Source organism: Mesoplodon mirus (genome assembly GCF_964341445.2).
Source record: "Mesoplodon mirus genome assembly, chromosome: 2".
NCBI classification, from domain to species: domain Eukaryota; kingdom Metazoa; phylum Chordata; class Mammalia; order Artiodactyla; family Ziphiidae; genus Mesoplodon; species Mesoplodon mirus.
Window position 1 is genome coordinate 157,692,776 of NC_138977.1, and position 16,645 is coordinate 157,709,420.

Genomic DNA, 16,645 nt, shown 5'->3' on the forward strand with positions numbered 1-16,645 from the left:
TATTTTGTCGCTGAATAGTGTTCCATTGTGTAGATACACCGCAGTTTATCCATCCACCTGTTGACAGAAATTTGGGTTTTGAGTTTGGGGCTAATACAAATAAAGCTGCTATGAACATTCAAATATATAGGTCTTTGTGTGAACCTGTTTTCATTTCTCTTGAGGAAATACCTAAGAATAGGGTTATAGGTCAGTGAGTAATTATATGCTTAACATTGTAAGAAACTGTCAAACTTTACTAAAGTGACTTTATATACCATTTTGCATTTCCACCAGCAAGTTGTATGAGAGATCCAGTTGGTCCTAGAACCTCCATACATCCTTTGTGCTTTGGTTTCATATTGTCTTAAACAATAAAATGCCTTTTAAAAAAATTAAGAGGAAAAACACACACACATATGTATTCTATTATATTTACCCATGTTTTGCCATTTTTTTACCCATATATTTTATTACTTCCTGAAGATCTGTAGTTTCCATCTGGTGTTATTTCCCTTCAACTTTAGCATTTTTTGTAGTGCAGTTCTTTTGGCGATGAATTCTCTCCATTTTCATTGATCTGTCTTTTCTTGTCTTTTCTTGCCTTTGTTTTGGAAGTATACTTTCACTGGATATAGAATTTTGAGTTACAGGGTTTTTTTGTAAAGATTTTCTATTTTCTTTTGGCCTGCATTGTTTTTGATAAGTCAACAGTCAGTGTGTTGTTAACTTAGTATATAATATATTGTTTTTCTTAGACTGTTTTAAAGGTTTTCTCCTCATTTTTGGATTTCAGCAATTTTTCTGTGATATGCTACGGTGGTCTTTCCTTTATATTTATTTATCCTCCTTAGGATATCCTGAACTTTGCGGATCTGTAAGTTCATGTTTTTGCCACATTTGGGAAATTACTTACCATTATATTTTCACATTTTTTTCACCCCATATTTTTTACCTTCATTCTGAGACTCATAACATATTTTAGACCACTTTAAAAATTATTATTATATAAATTTCAGGTGTACATCATTATAATTTGACATCTGTATTCACTACAAAGTGATTACCATAACAAGTCCAGTTGCCATCCATCACCAAACCATTGACCCTCTTCACCCACTTCAGTCACCCCTCAACCCCTTCCCCTCTGGTAACCATTAACCTAATCTCTGTATCTATGAGTTTGTTTTTGTTTTGTTTTGTTTAGATTCCACATGTCAGTGAAATTATACAGTATTTGTCTTTCTCCCTCTGACTTATTTACTTAGAATAATACGTTTGAGGTACATCCATGTTGTTGCAAATGGCAGGATTGCATTCATTTTTATGGCCAAGTAGTATTCCATTATGTTTTTATACCACATCTTCTTTATCCATTCATCTGTTGATGGACACTTGAGTTGTTTCCGTATCTTAGCTATTGTAAATAATGCTGCAGTGAACGTAGGGGTGTATATGTCTCTTCAAATTAGTGTTTTCATATTTTTTGGGTAAATACCTATAAGAGGATTAGCTAGATCATATGGCTTTTCTATTCTTAATTTTTTCAGAAATCTCCATACTGTTTTCCATAGTGCCTACACCAAATTACAGTTCTACCAACAGTGCACAAGGGCTCCCTTTTCTCTACATTCTCTCCAACATTTGTTATTTCTTGTCTTTTTGAGAATAGCCATTCTAACAGGTGTGAGGTGATATCTCATTGTGGCTTTGGTTTGCATTTCCCTGATAATTAGTGATGTTGAACATGTTTTCATGTGCCTGTTGACCATCTGTATGTCTTCTTTGGGAAAATGTCTATTCAGATCCTCTGTCCAGTTTTGAATTGGGTTTGTTGTTGTTGTTGTTGAGTTTTATGAGTTCTTGATATATTTTGGATATTAGCCCATTATCAGATATATGACTAGCAAATATCTTCTCCCATTAATTAGGTTACCTTTTCATTTTGATGATGGTTTCCTTTGCTGCACAAAAAAGCCTTTTAGTTTGATGTAGTCCCATTTATTTATTTTTGCTTTTGTTTCCCTTGCCATTGGAGTTAAATCCACAAAAACATCATTAAGGATGATGTCAGTGAGGTTACAGCCTATGTTTTCCTCTAGGAAGTTTAAGATTTCAAATGTTATATTCAAGTATTTAATTCATTTCGAGTTAATTTTTGTGTATGCTGTATTTAGACCACTCTTAATTATCTCACAGGTCACTGAAACTCTCATGTCTTTTCAGTCTTTCTTCCTCACTGTTCTTTAGACTCCATGATTTCTATTGATCTGACTTCTACTTACCTGATTTATTTCTGCCATATCCAAGTTCTGCTATTAAATTCATGATTTTTCATTTCAGATACTCCCTCATTTGGTTTTTTTTTTTTGATAGTTTCATAGTTTTTATTCCTCAACTGAGATTTCCACATGTTCATGCATTGTGACCATATTTTCCTGAATGCCCTTGAACATATTCATAATAACTACTTTAAAATCCTTGTTTGTAGGGATCCTCTCAGGATTGATTTCTTTTGATTTTCTTTTGTACCAAGAAATTAGTTATTAATAAGTAAGAGTGTGTTTTTCCTTTATTATTTGTTTTTAATATCCAATATTTAATTATATCAAAAGTTGGGGGTACTGGGCATGGTTCTTTTTGGGTAGGCAAGAGAGTAATTTAAATTATTTAAAATATTTGATATTAATTAATTAGAATATTAATATTATATATTATTAATATTATATAATATAATATTAATAAATATCTTAAAGGTATTTATTGTAGAATGTGTTACGATTTTCTCATGATTAAAATTTCTTAATTTTTTTTGTTTTTGGTAAATAATTACTTTTAAAGTTCATTGTGTCTTTGATAAGTCTCTAGAGTAAAAATATGTCATAGGTTAGATATTTCTCTCTCTCTCTCTCTTTCTCTCTCATATTGTTCATGGGCTGTATGTATAAAATGAGCCTTATCAACTGAATTTTTTTACCTCATTTACATCATTACTGTTTGCTTATTTGGCAAAAAGAGAGTATTAAAGTGTGTTTAAGTCTGAAATCTGGGTAAAATGGAAGTCTTGACAAATACCTGTGATTAGAAACTACCTCTGGTATAAGAGAATGTATTTTTTTATAATAAATATTAAAAAGAAAGTCAATTATCAAACCTTTTTTTTCTTAATAGATTACAGTTTGTGATATTCAGTTACGTTTTAGAAACAAGTGAATTGGTTTATACTGAAAAGAAACTTGATTACATGTTGAAAGGTATACAGTATCTCTAATGAAAGAAAAAGATAAGTCATAAAGATTGCTTTTAAAAAGTGAAAAGTGTTATGATCCTCTCACGTCTACAGAGATAAAGTGGTAGGTTTTGACTAAGATATTTTAGCTTAATTTCTTTGCTTTTATAAATTTCTAAATCAAAATTAGTTAAGACAAACTAAATTAAAATGGAGAGCTCTGGATTTTGAAAAGCCAAATTAAACTTTAAATTTTGTTATATTGCATCATTATTTTCTGTTTTGCTTTTTATCTAGCATTTAATAAAGAAATTTACAAAATTTCCAATGGTTTTATATAGAACTATGGTTATTTATAAATCATGTATTTTTAGTTTTAATATAAAAATTCCCTTGAGACTGTATATAATCTTTGTTAATTAAACTTTCAAATTTGGAAACAGCTGTTTTATAAAGTAAATCATGGCTGTACACTATTTGTCAGAAGTTATGATACCTTTTATGAAACTAAAAAATAGGGTGATATATATTTAGGTGACTGCATTTAGTTGTATTATAATTTAAATTGCTACTTAATGTTACAGACTAGTCCTTTTTAGCTCTTTGATACTTTAAATTTTACGTAAGTCTGATCTTTACTGGGTTTTGTTGTTTTTAATTTTTTCTTTCACTGGTAATTCGTCTCAATTCTGCTTTCTAATAATATCCAAAACTGACCATTTGTCACCACCTCCATACAACTACAATTATCAAAGCCCTCATCACATTTCGCCTCATATTGGATTTCCTGCTTCCACTTCTTCCTCTCCACGGTCTTTTCCCTACACGGCAGCTAGAATTCTTCATGAAACACGTACTCTGCCCAGAATCCTGTAGTGGCTTCTCATCGCAAAGCCAAGTCCCTAGTCTGGCCCTTAGACTCCTATGCGACTGCTTCTATAATCTCATCTCCTAATACTCTTACTTCACCCTGATCTAAATGCAGGGCTTTCTTACTTGTCTTCCTCAAACGTTTGATGCACACTCCTACCTCAGAGTATTGATTGGCACAGCCTTCCTCCCAGGACTCCTCTTCTGCCTATGTGAATGAGCTGCTCCCACACTTCATCTAAGAATTTACTAAAATACTTCTTGTCAGAGGCTGTCCCTGATCTCTCATATCTAAAATCCTCTTCCCCACCTCATTTGCAGATCAATCTACATGTTTAATTGTAAATTTTTACATCTTTGTCTCATCTTTAACTTACCCAGGCCTACTTTGACAGCAGATTTTTTTTTTTTTGCGGTTCCCGGGCCTCTCACTGTTGTGGCCTCTCCCGTTGCGGAGCACAGGCTCCGGACGCGCAGGCTCAGCGGCCATGGCTCATGGGCCCAGCCACTCCACGGCATGTGGGATCTTCCCGGACCGGGGCACGAACCCGTGTCCCCTGCATCAGCAGGCGGACTCTTTTTTTTTTTTTTTCCTTTTTGCGGTATGCGGGCCTCTCACTGTTGTGGCCTCTCCCGTTGCGGAGCACAGGCTCCGGATGCGCAGGCCCAGCGGCCATGGCTCACGGGCCCAGCCGCTCCGCGGCATATGGGATCCTCCCAGACCGGGGCACGAACCCGTATCCCCTGCATCGGCAGGCGGACTCTCAACCACTGCGCCACCAGGGAGGCCCAGCAGGCGGACTCTTAACCACTGCGCCACCAGGGAAGCCCCAACAGCAGATATTTTTAGCAATCTCTTTTATTGAATTCTTGTAAAAACATTCAAGTTACTTTCATAGAAACGAAATCTCATTTTTTTGTACTGATAAAGTCACTGCCTTATATAATTTTTATTAAATCTCATAATTATAACAACAGATACAGTTGGCATGAATGTTTTGGGAATAAACATGCCTGCTTGCTAAGGCTAAAAGTTAACTGGTGGGAGCCAAGTGTGGGCTTCATTCTAGAGCTGTCTACCAGACTCAGCAGACAGACCACTGTGGACATCAGGCAGAATATTTACGGAAGTGGAGAGTCTTTGTTAATCGTCTGGGGAATTGATCAAGTAGATCTCGATTAAGAGAGTTTAATTGTAGTTAAAAACTGAAACTGAAATAAGCTTAGCTTGATTATATAAAAGAGCTCTTCTAGATTATTCTAACTTTTATTGTTGGATTAGTTCATCTTGAAAATAAATTATATAATTATCTCTAGTAGAAACTTTCATATAAAATTAAGTCCAAGAGTGGAAATAAATGACTACTAGAGAATTGCTGCTTTTCTTAAAATAGCATATATTATAAAAAATATATCTAATGAAAAAATTCTGTAGTTGGATAATAATGATGGTTGTGCAACATTGTGGAGGTACTTAATGCCCTTGAATCAAACACTTAAAAATGGTAAATTTTATGTTATGTATATTTTCCCACAATAAAACCAAAATAAAAATACATCTACACATAGAAACTAATATAAATAAACCTGTGGCAAATTATTAATGGGCAATATAGAAGAAAAGTCAGAATTAATGGAATTAGAGGACTTGTATTTATATAATACTAGTTCTACCATGAATGAGTTGGCAACATTTTGACAAATCTTTTACATTTTCTTTTCTTTTTAATTAATTAATTAATTTTTGGCTGTGTTGGGTCTTCGTTGCTGCGCACGGGCTTTCTCAAGTTGCGGCGAGCAGGGGCTACTCTTTGTTGTGGTGTGCGGGCTTCTCATTGCAGTGGCTTCTCTTGTTGTGGAGCATGAGCTCTAGGCGCGCGGGCTTCAATTGTGGCACGCGAGTTCAGTAGTTGTGGCTCACAGGCTCTAGAGTGCAGGTCAGTAGTTGTGACTCACAGGCTTAGTTGCTCCGTGGCTTGTGGGATCTTCCCGGACCAGGGCTCGGACACATGTCCCCTGCATTGGCAGGCGGGTTCTTAACCACTGCGCCACCAGGGAAGTCCCTTTTACCTTTCCTTAGTTGTAGTTTTCTTAAGTTTAATGTGAATTTACTTACTCCTCACAACTCTTGGGAGTTTCATGAGGAAGAAATGAGGTTATTTATATAAAAATCTTTTATGAACTGTGTAAGTCAGTTTATAGCCTTCAGGTGGAATTTTTCATATTTTTGGAAGAGTAATTCATTGAACTGACTGTTGGTATTGCATATAAGTTTTGGCTTGAAGCATTTGCTATTGAGGTTTTAAAAATATTTAAATTGCATATTTAAAATGTTTTATTTTTTTGTGAAAATGCAGCTGTTTATTCCCCAGGGTTTAATTAATTGAGAATGGAAAAGTTTAGCTTATATTTGGAGAGTTACACTTCTTATTGGCATTATTAAATGTTCAGGTTTTTTATTATTGATGTCTTTTCTTAACAGGTTCCCTTCATAACTTCTGAAGGGAAAACCTTGCAAGCTGAGGTAGATACTGGATAACTTAGTTTTTCCTTTCTTATTTGAAATCAGTGTGTTAAAAAGAATTTATCAAAAAAAAATAAAGGTTTATGCGGAACAGGAACAGTGGAACAGGAAATGGTAGACTGGGCAAGTATAATGATGTCATAAATCAGATTTAAGTAATAGAAAATTATTTATTTTGGACATTGATTAAAGTGCATTTCTGGTTGCTCACCTTCAGTGGACTAAGAGATATTTTTTTCCTCTGAGTAAGAAAACAGTGAGTTGGAGGAACTCAGTTAATTTCAGAGATTTCTTTTTGTAAAAATAGAGATAGGATGTAGGAAAATGGTCAATAGAAAGCTCACTTTAGAAAGAAGCTCTTTTTATAAGGTAAAGAAGAAAAATAATCAGAATTTAATTAGCTGAAATCTTTATTGAATGTTCCATTTGGGGCATAACAAAGAACTCTGTACCTAGGATACAATGTATAATATTAAAAAGATGCGGGGCTTCCCTGGTGGCGCAGTGGTTGAGAGTCCGCCTGCCGATGCAGGGGACACGGGTTCCTGCCCCGGTCCGGAAAGATCCCACATGCCGCGGAGCAGCTAGGCTCGTGAGCCATGGCCGCTGAGCCTGTGCTCCGCAACGGGAGAGACCACAACAGTGAGAGGCCCGCGTACCGCAAAAAAAAAAGAGAATGAAAAAAAAAATGTGATTTTAATCTTTAGAATTCACTGTTTTAAACGTCCTCCATCACTTACTTAACCTGTGTTCAGTTTCAAGTGATTCTTTTTTCCCTTAGTTAGTTGTAACATTTCTGCAGTTTGCTCCAGAATTACTTTAGATAGATATGTGGCCCATTGACATGTTTTAAAATTTTAGATTTGCGTGCCTTTAGGCCGCATACTCAGTCTTTTATTTGCATAGTCTCTGCCATTTCTGTGGTCTCTGCCTTACCACACTTATTTCACTTATGTGAAACACCTGGCCTCTGGAGACATATGTCACTCTTGCTAAACCTTTACCTAAGAGGCACAAGGCAAGGATAAAAAGGAAAAGGATAATTCCTGTCTGTTCAACCCATGCCTGCAAAGTTCTTACCTTTTCCTGTCATGCCTAGTGAGTGGGGATTCCTACAAGGCTTGGATGAGCATGTCTGAAACCAAGTGACCTTTAAATTATCCCTATGCCTGGTGTCATCTCCTGGTTTTAGTTATAGCTTTCTAATGCTCCAAGTGCTGCTAAGTCTGTTTGTCATTTGACATAATATACTGTGAATAAAGGACTATGCTAAATTTCCCTTAAGCCACAGTCTAGTGGAGAGTAAAGACTTCTAGTTTTATCTAGTTATTTCTTATACTTTTTGAATTGATATTTTTGGAAATGATACATTCCTTGGGGACCTCTTTTGGGGGAGGGGCCTATTACTAACAGTAGTATTTCCAATTACATTTAAATGAATGTCTTCAAAATGTAATGGTTAAGGTGTTTACGTGGTAATAGAACTTAAAAATAAATCCTATAAATCATTACTAATTTGAAATGAAAAAGTCTGAATCTTCCAGGTATCACTCTGTTTAAAATTGCCCTGACCACATTCTCTGTCTTCCTTACTCTGATTTATTTTTCTTCATCAGACTTTTCACCGCTTAAATTGTGTATTTGTGTCTTTATTTGTTGTCTGTCTCTTCCTACTATGTAAGCATGTGAGCAGGGACTTGTTTCTGATTCCTGTTCTATTTCACTGCTTACAACAGTGTTGAATACATAATGAGAAACTTACTAAATATTTGGTGTAGGAGTGCATGAAACCCTTCTCATCCACCTGTAGTATGTTCTTTTCTGGGTGCTGCCCTCTCCATTCTACTGTCAGCATCCTTTGGCTTAGTACATATAAAACACGGATCCTGATGTTGTAACTCTCCCTACTCGAAGCCCCCCATTGTCCTCAGAATGACATCAGTCCTTAAGTATATCTCACTTAATCTTCTCACTTTAATACAATTTGTTGTCTATCTGCCTGTTTTTTTTTTTTTAATTAAACCTTCGAGCTCCTTGAGGAGAAGAACTTTGTTGTCTTCGTCGACTTATCCCTTACTCCTTATGTGGTATCTGAAGGTGCTCAAGGAATGTTTGTAAAATGAAGGAGTAACATTTTACATGGGGAAAAAAAGGCAAGTCCGGAGGTGATAGGATACATGCCGATGAGTAGCTGCTAGTGAGCAGCAGGGTTAGACTGACTCCCTCAGGCCGGTGCTCTACCACTAATGGGAGTGGATTTTGATTTTTAACAAAAAGTATTTTTGTTTCTTCACTTACAGATATTGAAGATGTTAAGAAGTACAAACCTGGTTACTTAGAAGCTACGCTTAATTGGTTTAGATTTTATAAGGTACCAGAGGGAAAACCAGAAAACCAGTTTGCTTTTAATGGAGAATTCAAGAACAAGGTGAAGTTGATAATCTTTATTTTAAAATGTGCCTGTGGGCTTCCCTGGTGGCGCAGTGCTTGAGAGTCCACCTGCCGATGCAGGGGACACGGGTTCGTGCCCCGGTCTGGGAGGATCCCACGTGCTGCGGAGCGGCTGGGCCCGTGAGCCATGGCCACTGGGCCTGCGCGTTCGGAGCCTGTGCTCCGCAACGGGAGAGGCCACAGCAGTGAGAGGCCCGCGTACCGCTAAATAAACAAACAAACAAACAAATAAATAAATGTATAGGCTGATATGCCTGATGAACATAAATGCAAAAATTCTCAGCAAAAGTCTAAATAAATCAATAAGGGTGTTACACATTGCTAAAAGAATGGAGAATATATATGATCCTTTCAATAGATGCAGAAAAAGCAATTGACAAAATTCAAAAAAAAAATAAAATGTGCCTGTGATATCTGTACAATATTTCTTTCACTTTGGGGGATTTCATATGTGAACATTTGTATATAGTGTGATAAAAAAAGTGCTTTTTACCGACTTTCATATTTAAGGACATTGTTTTATCATTTTTATTTTTAAAAAAGTTTTAGGAGATCTCTCTAAGTAAATCAGTAAGGCTGATAAATACCTATATGCATCTGTTTATCTATCAATAAGTCCTTCGTCTCAGAAAATGAAGGATTTCCATGATCAGTCTAAGTCTGCAAATTGTATATGAAGAAAAGCCTTCCATTTACTTACTCCAGAGAAGAGGAAGTTACTTACCATTAATGTAGATACAAAGGGGCTTGCCTCCTAAGTGTTCATCCTACCATGGCTGAATTAAGCTGCTTAACAATTAAGACAACACTTGAATTATCTTACTGTCAGAGGATTTTTCTATTAGAAAACCACAAACTTACCAGAAAGTGGCTCTAATATGACACATATGGAGGAAATAGACCAAAGAGTTAAAGTCAAAAACATGGACTATGTCTTTTAAACTTACTGCCACTATATAAATTTCACATTATAAACCAACCTTTAAGTGGTACTAATAAATAAAGTATGTTTTGCAGGTAGAGTAAGCCATGGTCATGAAAACTTTAAAATTACAATAAGTATTTTGTTATACAAAAGTTTATTGCTGAACCCAGTAGTTTTTAAAGGTACATTAAAAGAACCCTTAAGATCTTGAGGGCTTTGTCTAGGATTTTTAAATATAAATATAAAACTATTATTTTAGACTGTAATCTCTCACTTAAGGAAAATTAGGAACATTTTGGGGGAAAAATATAAAGAATTTTCTGCTTTGGAAAAATAAAGCAAGTTTTCCTTAGATGATCTTACTAGATCTATATCTATTGTTGATTTTGCATTTTTAGACACTATATGAATTCATACTAAGAAAAAAATTAGAAAATGTCGAGGTTTACTACCTTCAGACAGTGGATAATCTAAAACGATTATGCAATTGGACTACTTATAGCTTTATGATGATGAAATTAATAGGTATATGCTTATTTACAAGCAAGATACTGATAGTAGGCTAACCACTTTACATTCAACATCTTATTTATTCTTTCAACAACTCTATGATTTAATTCAGGGGTTGGCAAACTTTTTTGTGTAAAGGACCAGAAAGTAAATATTACAGACTTTGTAGGCCATATGGTCTCTGTCACAGCTACTCAGCTCTTCCATTGTAGCACTAATGCAGTCAGAGGCCATGCACAGATGAATGGGTATGACTGTGCTCAATAAAAACTTTATTTAGAAAAACACATGGTGAGTTGGATTTGGCCCACAGGCCCAAGTTTGCCAACCCTTGATTTAGATGATCTTCATTACATTGCATATTATAGATGAAGAAAATTAATACAATGAGATTAAGTAATCTGCATAAAGTCACACAGCTGGTAAATAAGGATGTGAGAATTTATACTCAGGTTTGCCTGACTACAGAGCTCGTGTTCTTAATAATTAACTGTCATACTATGACTAGTTCCATGTTAGTATAATGATGTGATTGCTGTGTCTGTTTTTGGTTTTTAACTAGGCTTTTGCTCTTGAAGTTATTAAATCTACTCATGAATGTTGGAAAGCATTGCTTATGGAGAAGTGTGCTGGAGGGGCTATAAATTGGTAAGGACTTGTCTTTTCTATGTAGAGTTATTTTATTACTAACTGGTACTAAAGAGCCATATGATACTGCTCAGATCTGATTTTTTTTTTAAGAGAATTGAAATGTTTCCTCATTTAAAAAATGTTTACAGAGCACCTATTTGAAAGGCATTACCAAGTGCTGGACACTATGAAATTAGGAATTGACATGACCCCTTTTCCCAAGGAATTTATAGTTTAGTGGGGTACACTGTCAAGTAAAGAGGCATTTCATTATAATGCACCGTGAATATATGCAAAGGTGGATTTTCAGCGACTTTTCAACATGCAGACGTATGATTAATTTATGTAATAAGTACCACATCATTTCTTGGTAAGAACAGTTAAAAGCCTTCTTATCCAACGTGATCTGGGTCACCAGCTAATTGATTAAGGGGAACCAAACAATAGTAACATATATAACTCAAGCGTTTTATTTTACTTTAAAAATTTAAAACATTTAAGTGTACATTCATTTATCAATCTGTGGATATAGGGCTAAGATCTTTTCTCTATAGATTACATATAGATTATATATAGCCTAACTTAATATATAATAGAAAGTAAAGATCAAATCCTGTAATCTTTAAACTCCTTACACTTAAAAACCCTTATTAATTTTTAGGGTTCTTTTTTTCTATCCTTTTACAGTTGTCTTACCACACCTAATTTGATACGAAGTTTTTATAGTGATTCACCTTTATGGAGGCTTTTTAGAGCCTCGATGGTGTGTACAGCCTCAGTGGTTTTAGAGCCTACTTGGTGTTCATAGAAACAGTTCTCTTTCCATACTCCCTTCATTGATGGGCGTAATTACAGCTTTAATTATGAAATTGTAATACCAAAGACCACTGACATAAAAAAAGTTTGGAGGGCTTCCCTGGTGGCGCAGTGGTTGAGGGTCCGCCTGCCGTTGCAGGGGACATGGGTTCGTGCCCCGGTCCGGGAGGATCCCACATGCGACGGAGCGGCTGGGCCCGTGGGCCATGGCCGCTGGGCCTGCGCGTCCGGAGCCTGTGCTCCGCAACGGGAGAGGCCACAACAGTGAGAGGCCCGCATACCGCAAAAAAAAAAAAAGTTTGGAAACAAAAACAACTGACTCTTGGTAAGCCTAACTAGGAAGCAAAAGTACACAGTCTTTCTGGAGAGCAGAGTCCTACCCATTTTCATGTCCTCTTTGAATCAGGAGAAAGTGGGAAGCCATTTACTCTTCAGCAAATACTCATTGAGGGTCTACTGCCAAGTACTGTGCTGATAGTAGGGTTGCTGCTGTGAATACAATAGAGTCCCTGTCCTTCTGGGGCATAAAGTCTGGAAATCAAGAGAGACATTAAAGAAATCATTAGAATAGAGTAATATGTAGTAAAGAATTAAGCAGTCTCAAGGAATATTTTATCCAAGTCATCAGAGGCTCATCTTGCAAATGCTTGGGCATTATAGCTTCCGATTCTGTTTCTCCTGAGTCTAGAGTAAAACTGTGGACTCCATCTTCTCCTCCCATTTTTCTTACCTCTTATGTATTGATAGAATACTCTTTTTTTTTCAGCATAGTCATAAAATTTAGGTAATTGTTTCTAACATAAATAGTACAACTTACTAACAAGAAAACTGAGTGTAATGAAATGTCATCTAGCCCTCACTATCCTAGTAACTAATAGACTGAATTCTCCTTTATGGTCAAATATTCTAAGTCAGATATTAATGTGATGGGCTCCTCTAAGAAGAGGGACCTCTGATTGTCCAAAGAGGTATTTGCTTGCTGTTTGCTTTCCTCTCTTTCCTAATGGTACTTTCAGAAAAGCTTTTGCAGTCTTTAACGGGACTTGTATGGTTCCCAGGTTTCCTGATCTGCACAGCTAGAGAGCATCTCTGGTTAGATTTTCTATAGCTTGATGGCATTCCTTCTATGCTGATTCTAGTTATCTTTACTGTGAAGGTAACTTTATTTCTATGCTCTGTGGAGTCATTTTGCTGTAGCCTCCTAGGTAATGATAAGGATTACATTAGCAGTAAGAATTGACAGTTACTGAACTCTAGTAGTTTTCAGGTTCTAAGAGTTTTATATGTATTATCTAATTAATATTCACCAGAACCCTATAAGATGTGTATCATTATTATATCCATTTTACATATGAGGAAATTGAGGCCATGTAGAGATTGTGACCTATTGAAGGTCTCACTGTGTGATGGATTTAAGCCAGACTTCAAACCTACTCTCTCAACAGCTTTATTCTTCCTCTATGTTTTCAAAGAATACAATAAAATTAATTTTTTTAGCTTGAAAATTTTTAGGATATAAGTTTCTGGTTATAAATTTTACACATCTAGATAATTTCAAGTCAAAATATTCAGGATTTTAACTCATTTTTGTCCATATTTTCTTTATTTTTTGCCACTACTTGATTTGTAAAATATATTTATATTAATAAAATTTTTCTTTCCTTTGTCTTTACCTAATGAATTGCTTCTCTCTCTCAGTTCCTTACAGTGTACTCTGTTATTGATTATCAAACCATCCCCCCTTCCTTTTTAACCTGTTATCCCCACGCAAATCAGTTTAGGTCTGAACTGAAGACATTATCACAGCAGTTCTCTCAAACAACGTATAGTACAGCACAATTACCCAGGGAAACCGTTAGAAAATTCAAATGCATTGTCCTTTTCTTTAAACCTGGCGAATTAGGATCTCTGAGGAGTAGAGTCTAAGCGTCTGTATGTTTTGAAAGCTCCCTGGCTTCTGATGAGCTTCTCTGCTTAGAACCATTAAATCCAAACTTCTCTTAGAAGAACAAACAAGGCCTTCCAGGATTTGGCACTTGCTACCTGTCCAGCCTCATTTTCCGTCACTTCTTGCCTCTTTTTTCATGTTCCAACAACTTAGAACCACTTGTCACTCCTCACAAACACCATGTTCTTATTGACCTCTGGGCCATACTCATTTTGTTTCCCTTTGCCATGATTTACTTCTCACTTCTTGAAATGGCTGACTTACTTATCTTTTAAGACTTGGTTTTGACTTTGCTTTCTCTAGGAAACCTTCCCTCATCCTAGCCTTGTGCTTGCTAAGGTGCCATTACACTCTATTCCTTGCCCCCCTGTGTAGTCCTATCACTGCATTTATTAATTAACTGCTTATTTTATGAGTTTGTCTTCTCCTTTAGAGTATAAGTTCCTCAAAAGTAGATGAATAGGGCTTCCCTGGTGGCGCAGTGGTTGAGAAGTCCACCTGCCGATGCAGGGGACACAGGTTCGTGCCCTGGTCCGGAAAGATCCCACATGCCGCGGAGTGGCTAGGCCCCTGAGCCATGGCCACTGAGCCTGTGCGTCCGGAGCCTGTGCTCCGCAACGGGAGAGGCCGCAACAGTGAGAGGCCCGCGTACTGCAAAAAAAAAAGTAGATGAATAAAGATGTTGTATTCATCTTTATATTCCTTATCCCTGACATGTAGTAGTCACTCAATAAATACTTGTTGGAGTAATTGCTGAATAATATTTTAAAGCCAACAAATAAATGGTTTCTTAAAAATAAATTTATTTATTTACTTATTTATTTTTTGACTGCCTTGGGTCTTTGCTGCTGCGCGCGGGCTTTCTCTAGTTGTGATGAGCGGGGGCTACTCTTTGTTGCAGTGTGCGGGCTTCTCATTGCAGTGGCTTCTCTTGTTGCGGAGCACGGGCTCTAGGCACACGGTTTCCAGTAGTTGTGGCACACGGGCTCAGTAGTTGTGGTGCACAGGCTTAGTTGCTCCACGGTACGTGGGATCTTCCTGGACCAGGGCTCGAGCCCTTGTCCCCTTCACTGGCAGGCGATTCTTAACCCCTACTGTGCCACCAGGCAAGTACCTAGATGTTGTTTTTTATTTTTTTATTTTTATTTTTATTTTTTTTATTTTATTTTTTTACCATCGTAACCGTGTTTAAGGGTTCAGTGCAGCAGTGTGAAGGACGTTCACACTGCTGTGCAACCAGCTCCAGAACTCTGTCTTGCACAACTTAAACTATGTATTAAACGATCCCCATCCTCCTTCCCAAAGTCCCTGGCAAACCACCCTTTACTTGTCTCTATGAATCAGGATACTCTAGAGCCTCACGTAAAGGCAGCCACACAGTATTCGTCCTTTTGTGACTGGCTTACGTCACTTAACATAAAGTCCTCAGGGTTCATCCCTGTGGCAGCATGTGTCAGAATCTCCCTTTTCTTCAAAGCTGAATAATACGCCACTGTACGCAGCCATCACACTTTGTCCATTCATCAGTCGATGGACATGTGGGTCGCTTCCACCTTTTGGCTACTGTGAATGCTCCTATCTTTAATTTTTAAAATGTATTATTTTCCTCCTAGAGTCCTGGTTCACGACTGTGAACACCAAAAGCTTGCACATACTGTTAGTTTTCTGCATTGCACGTGCCTAAACCATTTACACTTTTTTCTCTTCTTTTCTTTTGGCTGCAGTTACTCTACACTCTGATATTATCTGCCAGTCTTTCTTTTTTTTTTTTTTTTTGCCTAAAGTCTTTGCTCAGAAACAGCTGGAATACAAGCTCCACGAAGGCAGGGTGTCTGTCTATTGTGCTATGTGTCCCAAGTGCCAAGAGTGGCTCCTGGCACCGACAGACACTTCATACATGCACCCTGAACCAACAGCTCCTCCAGCTCTGACTCCATTCCCATCTGCTGTAGTGGTTCCCAACTGCTCCAGTGTTTTCACTTATTCTGAAGCTGGGCTTCACTGTATTTTTTTTTTTTTTTGGATTTTTTTTTTCTTTTTATTAGTTTCTGCTTTATAACAAAGTGAATCAGTCATACATATACATCTGTTCCCACATCCCTTCCCTCATGCATCTCCCTCCCTCCCACCCTCCCCATCCCACCCCTCCAGGCAGTCACAAAGCACCGAGCTGATCTCACTGTGCTCTGCGGCTGCTTCCCACTATCTATTTACCTTACGTTTGGTAGTGTATATATGTCCATGCCTCTCTTTCGCTTTGTCACAGCTTACCCTTCCCCCTCCCCATATCCACAAGTCCATTCTCAAGTAGGTCTGTGTCTTTATTCCCGTTTTACCCCTAGGTCCTTCATGACTTTTTTTTTTTTTTTTTTAAATTCCGTATATATGTGTTAGCATACGGTATTTGTCTTTCTCTTTCTGACTTACTTCACTCTGTATGACAGACTCTAGGTCTATCCACCTCATTACAAATAGCTCAGTTTCGTTTCTTTTTATGGCTGAGTAATATTCCATTGTATATATGTGCCACATCTTCTTTATCCATTCATCCGATGATGGACACTTAGGTTGTTTCCAGCTCCGGGCTATTGTGAATAGAGCTGCAATGAACATTTTGGTACATGTCTCTTTTTGAATTATGGTTTTCTCAGGGTACATGCCTAGTAGTGGGATTGCTGGGTCATATGGTAGTTCTATTTTTAGTTTTTTAAGGAACCTCCATACTGTTCTCCATAGCGGCTGTACCAATTCACATTCCCACCA

The 16,645-nt window shown here is 37.0% G+C and overlaps 1 protein-coding gene across 7 annotated transcripts in view; it reads left to right on the forward strand.

The window, feature by feature from the left end:
• The window catches only part of PPA2 (inorganic pyrophosphatase 2), a 163,649-nt gene that overhangs the window by 122,915 nt on the left and 24,089 nt on the right, over positions 1-16,645 (forward strand). For all 7 annotated transcript variants that reach the window (XM_082611080.1, XM_082611076.1, XM_082611077.1 and 4 more), the window contains 2 exons: positions 8,903-9,030; positions 11,051-11,136. In XM_082611080.1, coding sequence (XP_082467206.1) covers positions 8,903-9,030; positions 11,051-11,136 — 214 coding nt within the window. The remainder of the gene's footprint in view (positions 1-8,902; positions 9,031-11,050; positions 11,137-16,645) is intronic.